The 13,431-nt window shown below is 54.5% G+C and overlaps 1 protein-coding gene across 1 annotated transcript in view; it reads right to left on the bottom strand.

Annotated features, from left to right (window-relative positions):
- Window positions 1-11,316, bottom strand: part of LOC146751945 (B-cell lymphoma 3 protein-like) — a 38,863-nt gene extending 27,547 nt beyond the window's left edge. Inside the window, exons 1-2 of the mRNA XM_085533376.1 lie at window positions 11,120-11,316; window positions 404-512 (exon numbers count right to left, since the gene is read on the bottom strand). Of these exons, the coding sequence (XP_085389502.1) occupies window positions 404-512; window positions 11,120-11,205 (195 nt within the window). The 5' untranslated portion in view covers window positions 11,206-11,316. The remainder of the gene's footprint in view (window positions 1-403; window positions 513-11,119) is intronic.
- Window positions 11,317-13,431: the final 2,115 nt, after the last annotated feature.

The raw sequence follows: 13,431 nt of genomic DNA, 5'->3' as shown, positions 1-13,431 counted from the left end.
TGGGGACGGAAGGGCAGGAGCCGTGAGTCAGTAGGAGGCGGACAAGGACGGGGTGACCCGTAATGACGGCCAGGTGCAGGGGGGTCTGCAATATAGGGGGGGGTATGGGGTTATATGGGGTTATGGGGGATATGGGGGGATATATGGGGTTAGGGGGGATATAGGGGATATGGGGGATATGGGGGGATATGGGTCTTCTATGTGTCCCTATGGGGTCTATGGGGTCCCTATGTGTCCCTATGTGTCCCTATGGGTCCCTATGTGTCCCTATGGGGTCTATGTGTCCCTATGGGGTTCTATGTGTCCCTATAGGTTCTATGTGTCCCTATGTGTCCCTATGGGGTTCTATGGGGTCTATGTGTCCATATAGTTTCTATGTGTCCCTATGTGTCCCTGTTTGTACCTGTCTCATCCTGTTGTAGACGTCGATGTTGCACCGTCCCTTTATGAACAGAGCGAGGAGGAGCCGGGTCACAGGAACCGAACCGTGAGCCACAGCGATGTGCAGAGCGCTGACGGGTCACACGGGGTCATGGGGTCACTTGGGGTCACATGGGGTCACATGGGGTCACGGGGTCACAAGGGGTCACAAGGGGTCATGGGGTCACCAGGGGGTCATGGGGTCAGGGTGGTCACATGGGGTTACAAGGGGTCATGGGATCACATGGTGTCACATGGGGTCATGGGGTCACAAGGGGTCATGGGGTCAGTGGGGTCACATGGGGTCACAAGGGGTCAGGGTGGTCACATGGGGTCACATGGGGTCACGAGGTTACATGGGGTCATGGGGTCACAAGGGGGTCATGGGGTCATATGGGGTCACAAGGTCACATGGGGTCACGGGGTTCACAAGGGGTCATGGGGTCACACGGGGTCACACAGGGTCATGGCGTCACTGGGGGGTCAGGGGGTCACATGGGGTCAGGGGGTCACAAGGGGTCAGGGGGTCACATGGGGTCACATGGTGTCACATGGGATCATGGGGTCAGGGGGGTCACATGGGGTCACGGGGGGTCATGGGGTCACAGGAGGTCATGGGGTCACCGGGGGGTCACCGGGGGTCATAAGGGGTCATGGGGTCAGTGGGGTCACATGGGGTCACGGGGTCATATGGGGTCACAAGGGGTCACAAGGGGTCAGGGGGTCACATGGGGTCATGGGGTCACGTGGGGTCACGTGGGGTCATGGGGTCACATGGGGTCACAAGGGGTCATGGGGTCACATGGGGTCACGGGGTTCACAAGGGGTCAGGGGGATCACATGGGGTCATGGGGTCACAAGGGGTCAGGGGGTCACAAGGGGTCAGGGGGTCACCGGGGTGTCACTGGGGGTCACATGGGGTCATGGGGTCAGGGTGGTCACATGGGGTCACAGGGTCATGGGGTCACCAGGGGGTCATGGGGTCAAGGGGGTCACCGGGGGTCACAAGGGGTCATGGGGTCAGTGGGGTCACATGGGGTCACAAGGGGTCATGGGGTCACGGGGTCACATGGGGTCACGGGGTCATATGGGGTCACAAGGGGTCAAGGGGTCAGGGGGGTGACATGGGGTCACAAGGGGTCATGGGGTCACTGGGGGGTCACTGGGGGTCACAAGGGGTCACGGGGTCACATGGGGTCATGGGGTTATGGGGGGTCACGGGTTCACAAGGGGGCGTGAGGTCACATGTGGGCATGGGGTCACGTGGGGTCACAGAGGTCATGGGGTCACACAAGGTCACCAGGGGTCATGAGGTCACATGAGGTCATGGGGTCACACGGGGTCACATGAGGTCACAGGGTCACATGAGGTCACTAGTGGTCATGGGGTTACTTGGGGTCATGGGGTCACATGGGGGGTCACATGGGGGTCAGGGGGGAAATGGGGGGTCATGAGGTCACATGAGGTCATGGGGTCACATGGGGTCATGGGGTCATGAGGTGACATGAGGTCACAAGAGGTCACGGAGGGTCATAGGGGTCAGGGGGCATTGGGGGGGAATGGGGTTATGGGGGGACAATGGGGTCAATAGGGACATTGGGGTTAATGGGAACTATAAGATCAATGGGGACATTGGGGTCCATGGGGTCAATGGGGACAATAGTATGAATGGGGACAATGGGATCAATGGGGACATTGGGGTCAATGGGGACATTGGGGTCAATGGGGTCAATAGGATCAATGGGGACATTGGGGTCAATGGTGTCAATAGGGACATTGGGGACACTGGGGTCAATAGGAACAATAGGATCAATGGGGATATTGGGGTCAATGGGGACATAGGGGTCAATGGGAGACAATGGGGTCCATGGGGACACTGGGGTCAATGGGGTCAATGGCGACAATGGGGTCAATGGGAACAATAGGATCAATGGGGACATAGGGGACAATAGGATCAATGGGGTCAATGGGGACAATAGGATCAATGGGGACATAGGGGACAATAGGATCATTGGGGTCAATGGGGACAATAGGATGAATGGGGATACTGGGCTCAATGGGGACACTGGGGGTCAATGGGGTCCATGGGGACATTGGGGTCTATGGGGGTATTGGGGTCAATGGGGTCAATAGGGACATTGGGGTCAATGGGAACAATAGGATCAATGGGGACATAGGGGACAATAGGACCAATGGGGTCAATGGGGACAATAGGATGAATGGGGATACTGGGCTCAATGGGGACACTGGGGTCAATGGGGTCAATGGCGACAATGGGGTCAATGGGAACAATAGGATCAATGGGGACATAGGGGACAATAGGATCATTGGGATCAATGGGGACAATAGGATCAATGGGGACATAGGGGACAATAGGATCATTGGGGTCAATGGGGACAATAGGATCAATGGGGATACTGGGCTCAATGGGGACACTGGGGGTCAATGGGGTCCATGGGGACATTGGGGTCTATGGGGGTATTGGGGTCCATGGGGGACCATAGTATCAATGGGGTCCATGGGGACAATAGGATGAATGGGGACATTGGAGTCAATGGGGACAATAGTATGAATGGAGACAATAGTATGAATGGGGACAATGGGATGAATGGGGACGATAAGATGAATGGGGACAATGGGATGAATGGGGACAGTGGGATGAATGGGGACGATAAGATGAATGGGGACAATAAGATGAATGGGGACAATGGGATGAATGGGGACAATAGGATGAATGGGGACAATGGGATGAATGGGGACAATAAGATGAATGGGGACAATAAGATAAATGGGGACAATGGGATGAATGGGGACAATGGGATGAATGGGGACAATAAGATGAATGGGGACAATAGGATGAATGGGGACAATGGGATGAATGGGGACAATGGGATGAATGGGGACAATAAGATGAATGGGGACAATAGGATGAATGGGGACAATGGGATGAATGGGGACAATAAGATGAATGGGGACAATAAGATGAATGGGGACGCCCGGGGTTACTCCCGGTCACGCCGAAGCCCCGCCCACTGCGGAGAAATTCCCGTAAGGGGGCGTGGCCTCCGCGGTGACGTCACGAGGAAGCAGCCAATAGGGGCGGGGCCGAGGGGTGGGGAGTTCCCGCCAAGGAGAGGGGGATTCCCCCGTGGGGGGGGGGGGGGGGACAGGGGGGGGAGCGACGGACGGAGGGAGGGGGAACATTGGAAGCGACAGGGAGGGGGAATGAGGGGGGTCTATGGGGGATTATAGGGGGATATGGGGGGATATGGGGGGTATATGGGGGATATGGGGGGTATATGGGGAATATGGGGGGGATATGGGGGATATGGGGGGATATGGGGAGGATATGGGGGATATGGGGGATATAAAGGGGATATGGGGGATATGGGGGGTCTATGGGGGTTATGGAGGGGATATGGGGGGTATATGGGGGATATAAGGGGTTATGGGGGGATATGGGTGGGATATAGGGGGGATAAGAGGGATATGGAGGGGTTATGGGGAGATATGAGGGATATAGAGGGGATATGGGGGGATATAGGGGGGATATAGATGGTTATGGGGGATTTGGGGGGGATATAGGGGGAATATGGGGGGGTTATGGGGGATATGGGGGAGATAAGGGGGATATAGGGGGGATATAGAGGGTTATGGGGGATATAGGGGGGATATGTGGAGTCCATGGGGGGATATAGGGGGGTTATAAGGGAGATAAGGGGAAATGGGGGGATATGGGGGGGATATAAGGGGGATATAGGGGGCCTATGGGGGATATAGGGAGGATATAGGGGGATATGGGGGATATAGGGGGGATATAGGGGGATATAGGGGTCTATGGGGGATAAGGGAGAGATAAAGGGGGGATAAGGTGGATATGGGGGACATAGGGGGGGAAAAGGGGGATATGGGGCATATATGGGGAATATGGGGGGGGTTATGGGGGATATGGGGGGGATATGGGAGGATATGGGGGGGGATATAAGGGGGATATAAGGGGTCTATGGGGGATATAGGGGAGATATAGGGGGATATGGGGGAATATAGGGGTCTATGGGGGATTATAGGGGGGATATGGGGGGTATACGGGGAATATGGGGGGGTTATGGGGGATATGGGGGGTCTATGGGGGGATATGAGGGATATAGAGGGGATATGGGGGGATATGGGGAAGATAAGGGGGATATAGGGGGTTGTGGGGGATATTGGGGGATATAGGGGGATATGGGGGTTCTATGGGGGATATAGGGGGATATGGGGGGAATATAAGGGGGATATAAGGGGATATGGGGGGTCTATGGGGAATATGGGGGGTTATGGGGGATATGGGGGGTCTATGGGGGGATATGAGGGATATAGAGGGGATATGGGGGGATATAGGGGGGATATAGAGGGTTATGGGGGATTTGGGGGGGATATAGGTGGATATGGGGGGATATGGGGGGGATATAAGGGGGACATAAGGGGGATATGGGGCGTCTATGGGGAATATGGGGGAGATAAGGGGGATATAGGGGGGATATGGGGGATATGGGAGGGTTATGGGGGATATAGGGGAGATATGGGGGGATAAGGGGGATATGGGGAATATGGGGGGGTTATGGGGGATATGGGGGGTCTATGGGGGGATATGGGGGATATAGAGGGGATATGGGGGGATATGGGGGATATGGGGAAGACAAGGGGGATATAGGGGGTTATGGGGGATATAGAGGGGATATAAGGGGGATATAAGGGGATATGGGGGTCTATGGGGAATATGGGGGGTTATGGGGGGGTCTATGGGGGGATATGAGGGATATAGAGGGAATATGGGGGGATATAGGGGGAATATAGATGGTTATGGGGAATTTGGGGGGGATATAGGGGGATATGGGGGGGATATAAGGGGGATATAAGGGGTCTATGGGGGATATAGGGGAGATATAGGGGGATATGGGGGAATATAGGGGTCTATGGGGGATTATAGGGGGGATATGGGGAGGATATGGGGGATATGGGGGATATAGGAGGGATATGGGGGGGATATGGGGGGTTATGGGGGATATAGAGGGGATATGGGGTGATATAAGGGGGATATAAGGGGATATGGGGGGTCTATGGGGGATATGGGGGGATATGGGGGGATATAGGAGGGATATGGGGGGTATATGGGGAATATGGGGGGGTTATGGGGGATATGGGGGGGTCTATGGGGGGATATGAGGGATATAGAGGGGATATGGGGGGATATAGGGGGGATATAGAGGGTTATGGGGGATTTGGGGGGGATATAGGGGGAATATGGGGGGGTTATGGGGGATATGGGGGAGATAAGGGAGATATAGGGGGGATATGGGGGATATAGGGGGGATATAGGGGGATATGGGGGGATATAGGGGGATATGGGGGGATATAGGGGGATATGGGGGATATAGGGGGGATATGGAGGGGTTATAGGGGAGATAAGGGGTTATGGGGGGATATGGGGGGGATATAGGGGGACATGGGGGGATATAGGGGATATAAGGGGATATGGGGGGTCTATGGGGAATATGGGGGCTTATGGGGGGGTCTATGGGGGAATATGAGGGATATAGAGGGGATATGGGGGGATATAGGGGGAATATAGATGGTTATGGGGAATTTGGGGGGGATATAGGGGGATATGGGGGGGAGATAAGGGGGATATAGGGGGGATATGGGGGATATAGGGGGGATATAGGGGGATATGGGGGGATATAGGGGTCTACGGGGGATATAAGGGGGATATAGGGGTCTATGGGGGATAAGGGAGAGATAAAGGGGGGATAAGGGGGATATGGGGGATATAGGGGGGGGAAAAGGGGGATATGGGGCATATATGGGGAATATGAGGGGGGTATGGGGGATATAGGGGGGATATGGGGGGATATGGGGGAGATAAGGGGGATATAGGGGGGATATAGGGGGATATGGGGGGGATATAAGGGGGATATGGGGGGGATATGGGGGGGATATAAGGGGGATATGGGGGGATATAGGGGGGATATGGGGGGATATGGGGGAGATAAGGGGGATATAGGGGGGATATAGGGGGATATGGGTGGGATATAAGGGGGATATGGGGGGGATATAAGGGGGATATGTGGGGTCTATGGGGGGATATAGGGGGATATGGGGGGATATGGGGGATATAGGGGGGATATGGAGGGGTTATAGGGGAGATAAGGGGATATGGGGGGGATATGGGGGGGATATGGGGGGATATGGGGGGTTATGGAGGATATAGAGGGGATATAAGGGGGATATAAGGGGGATATAAGGGGATATGGGGAGTCTATGGGGAATATGGGGGGGTTATGGGGGATATGGGAGGGTCTATGGGAGGATATGAGGGATATAGAGGGGATATGGGGGGATATAGGGGGAATATAGAGGGTTATGGGGGATTTGGGGGGATATAGGGGGATATGGGGGGGTTATGGGGGATATGGGGGAGATAAGGGGGATATAGGGGGGATATGGGGGATATAGGGGGGATATAGCGGGATATGGGGGGATATAGGGGTCTATGGGGGATATAGGGGGATATAAGGGGGATATAAGGGGGATATAGGGGTCTATGGGGGATAAGGGGGGGATAAAGGGGGGATAAGGGGAATATGGGGGATATAGGGGGGGAAAAGGGGGATATGGGGCATATATGGGGAATATGGGGGGGTTATGGGGGATATAGGGGGGATATGGGGGGGATATAAGGGGATATGGGGGGTCTATGGGGAATATGGGGGGGTTATGGGGGATATGGGGGGGTCTATGGGGGGATATGAGGGATATAGAGGGGATATGGGGGGATACAGGGGGGATATAGAGGGTTATGGGGGATTTGGGGGGGGTATAGGGGGATATGGGGGGATATAAGGGGTGATATAAGGGGGATATAAGGGGATATGGGGTGTCTATGGGGAATACGGGGGGGTTATGGGGGATATGGGGGGGTCTATGGGGGGATATGGGGGATATAGAGGGGATATGGGGGGATATGGGGGGGTATAGAGGGTTATGGGGGATTTGGGGGGGATATAGGGGGAATATGGGGGGCTTATGGGGGATATGGGGGAGATAAGGGGGATATAGGGGGGATATGGGGGGGATATAGGGGGATATGGGGGGATATAGGGGTCTATGGGGGATATAGGGGGATATAAGGGGGATATAGGGGTCTATGGGGGATAAGGGGGGGATGAAGGGGGGATAAGGGGGATATGGGGGACATAGGGGGGGAAAAGGGGGATATGGGGCATATATGGGGAATATGGGGGGATTATGGGGGATATAGGGGGAATATGGGGGGATATGGGGGAGATAAGGGGGATATAGGGGGGATATAGGGGGATATGGGGGGGATATAAGGGGGATATGGGGGGGATATGGGGGATATGGGGGGTCTATGGGGGATATGGGGGGATATGGGGAAATATAGGGGGGATATGGGGGGTATATGGGGAATATGGGGGGGTTATGGGGGATATGGGGGGGTCTATGGGGGGATATGAGGGAGATAAGGGGGATATAGGGGGGATATAGAGGGTTATGGGGGATATAGGGGGGATATGTGGAGTCTATGGGGGGATATAGGGGGGTTATAAGGGAGATAAGGGGGAAATGGGGGGATATGGGGGGGATATAGGGGGGATAAGAAGGATACGGGGGGGATATGGGGGGTTATGGGGGATATAGAGGGGATATGGGGGGATATAGGGGGGATATAGATGGTTATGGGGGATTTGGGGGGATATAGGAGGATATGGGGGGGATATAAGGGGATACAGGGGGTCTATGGGGGATATAGGGAGGATATAGGGAGGATATAGGGGGATATAAGGGGGATATAGGGGTCTATGGGGGATATAGGGGGAATATAGGGGGATATGGGGGGATATGGGGGATATAGGGGGATTATAGGGGAGATAAGGGGGAAATGGGGGGGATATAGGGGGATATTGGGGAATATAGGGGTCTATGGGGGATTATAGGGGGGATATGGGGAGAATATGGGGGATATGGGGGATATAGGAGGGATATGGGGGGAATATGGGGGGTTATGGGGGATATAGAGGGGATATGGGGTGATATAAGGGGGATATAAGGGGATATGGGGGGTCTATGGGGAATATGGGGGGGTTATGGGGGATATGGGGGGGTCTATGGGGGGATATGAGGGATATAGAGGGGATATGGGGGGATACAGGGGGGATATAGAGGGTTATGGGGGATTTGGGGGGGATATAGGGGGAATATGGGGGGGTTATGGGGGATATGGGGGAGATAAGGGGGATATAGGGGGGATATGGGGGATATAGGGGGGATATAGGGGGATATAGGGGGATATAAGGGGGATATAGGGGTCTATGGGGGATAAGGGAGAGATAAAGGGGGGATAAGGGGGATATGGGGGATATAGGGGGGGAAAAGGGGGATATGGGGCATATATGGGGAATATGGGGGGGTTATGGGGGATATAGGGGGGATATGGGGGGATATGGGGGAGATAAGGGGGATATAGGGGGGATATAGGGGGATATGGGGGGGATATAAGGGGGATATGTGGGGTCTATGGGGGGACATGAGGGATATGGGGGGATATGGGGGGATATGGGGGATATAGGGGGGTTATGGGGGGACATGAGGGATATAGAGGGGATATGGGGGGATATAAGGGGGATATAGGGGTCTATGAGGGATATAGGGGGGATATAGGGGATATGGGGGGGTTATGGGGGATATAGGGGGAATATGGGGGGGATAAGGGGGATATGGGGGTATATAAGGGGGTTATGGGAGATATAGAGGGGATATGGGGGTTTTAATGGGGTCTGTATGTGGTCTATGGGGTTTTAATGGGGTCAGTGGGGTTTAAATGGGGTTAATGGGGGATTTAATGGGGTCTCTATGGAGTCTATGGGGGATTTAATGGGGTCTCTATGGGGTCTATGGGGGATGTTAATGGGGTCTCTATGGGGTCTCTATGGGGACCCATAACGGAGGAAGTTAATGGGGTCAATATGGGGTCAGTGGGGTTTTAATGGGGTCAATATGGGGTCAGTGGGGGGTTTAATGGGGTCAATATGGGGTCAATGGGGTTTTAATGGGATCAATGTGGGGTCAATGGGGGATGTTAATGGGGTGGGGGGGTGTCTCATTACAGGGGGGGTCTAATTAATGGGGGGGGTCTAATTAAATAGGGGGGGTCTCATTAAAGGGGGGGAGTCTAATTAAATGGGGGGGACTAATTAAATAGGGGGTGTCCCATTAAAGGGGGGGGGGTCTAATTAAAGGGAGGGGATGTCTCATTATTGGGGGGGGTCTAATTAAAGGGGAGGGTCTAATTAAATAGGGGGGGGTCTAATTAAATAGGGGGGGGCCTCATTAAAGGGGGGAGGTCTCATTAAAGGGGGGGGTCTCATTAAATGGGGCGGGGTCTCATTAAAGGGGGGGTCTAATTAAATAGGGGGGGGTCTCATTAAAGGGAGGGGGGGTCTAATTAAATAGGGGGGGGTCTAATTAAATGGGGGGGTCCCATTAAAGGGGGGGGTCTAATTAAATGGGGGGGGGTCTAATGAAATGGGGGGGGTCCCATTAAAGGGGGGGGGTCTAATTAATGGGGGGGGTCCCATTGAAGGGGGGGGGTCTAATTAAATAGGGGGAGGTCTAATTAAAGGGAGGGGGGGGTCTAATTAATGGGGGGGTTCTCATTAAAGGGGGGGGTCTAATTAAATGGGGGGGGTCTCATTAAAAAGGGGGGGTCTAATTAAATAGGGGGGGTCCCATTAAAGGGGGGGGTCTAATTAAATAGGGGGGGGCCTAATTAAAGGGGGGGTCTAATTAAATGGGGGGGGTCCCATTAAAGGGGGGGGTGTCCCATTAAAGGGGGGGGTCTAATTAAATAGGGGGTGTCCCATTAAAGGGGGGGGGTCTCATTAAATTGGGGGGGGGTCTCATTAATGGGAGGGTCTAATTAAGTGGGGGGGACTAATTAAATAGGGGAGGGTCTAATTAAATGGGGGGGTCTAATTAAATGGGGGGGGTCTCATTAAATTGGGGGGGGGTCTAATTAAAGGGGGGGGTCTAGTAAAATGGGGGGGTCCCATTGAAGGGGGGGGTCTAATTAAATAGGGGGGGGTCTAATTAAAGGGAGGGGGGGTTTCTAATTAATGGGGGGGTTCTCATTAAAGGGGGGGGTCTAATGAAATGGGGGGGGTCTCATTAATGGGGGGGTCCCATTGAAGGGGGGGGCTCTAATTAAATAGGGGGGGGTCTAATTAAATGGGGGGGTCTAATAAAAGGGAAGGGGGGGTATAATTAAAGGGGGGGTGTCTAATTAAATAGGGGGGGGTCTAATTAAATAGGGGGGGGTCTAATTAATGGGGGGGTCCCATTAAAGGGGGGGTGTCCCATTAAAGGGAGGAGGTCTCATTAAATAGGGGGGGGTCTAATTAAATGGGGGGGTCTAATAAAAGGGAAGGGGGGGTATAATTAAAGGGGGGGTGTCTAATTAAATAGGGGGGGGGTCTAATTAAATAGGGGGGGGTCTAATTAATGGGGGGGGTCCCATTAAAGGGGGGGGGGTCTAATTAAATAGGGGAGGGTCTAATTAAATGGGGGGGTTCTAATTAAAGGGGGGGGGGTCTAATTAAATGGGGGGGGGGTCTAATGAAATGGGGGGGGTCCCACTTACGTGTCCCCATCCTCGTCCTGCCGGGTGGCGGCTGCGATGGCGGCGGCCAATTGAGTTGAGGGGAGGGGGGGGGGCAAAGCTTCCATGGGGGGGGGGCGAGGGAAGGGACCCCCCCCCAATAAGGAGATATAAGGGGGGGGGGTGGGAATGAAAGTCGATGGAGCCCCGGGTAATAAAGGTAATGGGAGCTCGTCCAGCAGGCCTGGAAATAAGGGGGGGGGGGGTTAAAGATGGGGGGCTTATGGGGGGGCTATGGGGGATATAGGGGGGATATAGGGGGATATAGGGGGATATAGGGGGATATATGGGGGCTATGGGGGATATAGGGGGATATAGGGGGGCTATGGGGGATATAGGGGGATATAGGGGGGATATAGGGGGATATAGGGGGGCTATGGGGGGGATATAGGGGATATAGGGGGATATGGGAGGGATATAGGGGGGATATAGGGGGGATATGGGGGATCTATGGGGGATATAGGGGGATATAGGGGGGATATAGGGGGGCTATGGGGGATATAGGGGGGATATAGGGGGATATAGGGGGGCTATGGGGGATATATGGGGGATATGGGGGGTCTATGGGGGATATAGGGGGATATGGGGAGGATATGGAGGATATAGGGGGAATATACGGGGTTATGGGGGGGTCTATGGGGGATATATGGGGGGATATGGGGGATATAGGGGGATATACGGGGATATAGGGGGGCTATGGGGGGTCTATGGGGATATAGGGGGGATATGGGGGTCTATGGGGAATATAGGGGGATATAGGGGGGCTGTGGGGGATATAGGGGGGACATGGGGGGTCTATGGGGGATATAGGGGGGGCTATAGGGGATATATGGGGGATATGGGCGGTCTATGGGGAATATAGGGGGATATAGGGGGGCTATGGGGGATATAGGGGGGGCTATGGGGGATATAGGGGGGATATGGGGGGTCTATGGGGGATATAGGGGGGATAAGGGGGGTCTATGGGGGATATAGGGGAATATAGGGGGTCTATGGGGGATATGGGGGGGATATAGGGGGGATATACGAGGTTATGGGTGGGTCTATGGGGATATATGGGGGATATAGCGGGATATAGGGGGTCTATGGGGGATATAGGGGATATAGGGGGATATAGGGGGGTCTATGGGGGATATAGGGGGGCTATAGGGGATATAGGGGGGCTATGGGGGGTCTATGGGGGATATAGGAGGGATATGGGGGGTCTATGGGGGATATAGGGGGGAATATGGGGGGTCTATGGGGGATATAGGGGGATATAGGTGGGTTTATGGGGGATATAGGGGGGATATGGGGGGTCTATGGGGGATATAGGGGGGATAAGGGGGGTCTATGGGGGATATAGGGGGGATAAGAGGGGTCTATGGGGGATATAGGGGGGATAAGGGGGATCTATGGGGGATATAGGGGGGATAAGGGGGGTCTATGGGGGATATAGGGGGGTCTATGGGGGATATAGGGGGGATATGGGGGATATGGGGAGTTATGGGTGGGATAAGGGGGGATATGGGTTGGTTATGGGGGGTCTATGGGGGATATAGGGTGGATATGGGGGGTCTATGGGGGATATAGGGGGATATGGGGGGTCTATGGGGGATATAGGGGGGATATGGGGGGTCTATGGGGGATATAGGGGGATATAGGGGGTTATGGGGGATATAGGGAGGATATGGGGGGTCTATGGGGGATATAGGGGGGATATGGGGGGTCTATGGGGGATATAGGGGGGATATGGGGGATATGGGGGGGATATGGGGGGTCTATGGGGGATATAGGGGGGATATGGGGGGTCTATGGGGGATATGGGGTGGTTATGGGGGGTCTATGGGGGATATAGGGTGGATATGGGGGGTCTATGGGGGATATAGGGGGATATAGGGGGTTATGGGGGATATAGGGAGGATATGGGGGGTCTATGGGGGATATAGGGGGGATATGGGGGGTCTATGGGGGATATAGGGGGAATATGGGGGATATGGGGGGGATATGGGGGGTCTATGGGGGATATAGGGGGGATATGGGGGGTCTATGGGGGATATGGGGTGGTTATGGGGGGTCTATGGGGGATATAGGGTGGATATGGGGGGTCTATGGGGGATATAGGGAGGATATGGGGGGTCTATGGGGGATATAGGGAGGATATGGGGGGTCTATGGGGGATATAGGGGGGATATGGGGGATATGGGGGGGATATGGGGGGTCTATGGGGGGGTCTATAGGGGATATATGGGGGGTATGGGGGGTCTATGGGGGATATATGGGGATATGAGGGGGCTATGGGGGATATAGGGGGG

The sequence above is a fragment of the Coturnix japonica genome, unplaced genomic scaffold, assembly GCF_054131305.1.
Source record: "Coturnix japonica strain WE unplaced genomic scaffold, WE-NBRP24 Scf060, whole genome shotgun sequence".
Classification (NCBI taxonomy): domain Eukaryota; kingdom Metazoa; phylum Chordata; class Aves; order Galliformes; family Phasianidae; genus Coturnix; species Coturnix japonica.
Note: the sequence above shows the minus strand (reverse complement) of the source record. Positions and strands in the feature narration are given on the sequence as shown.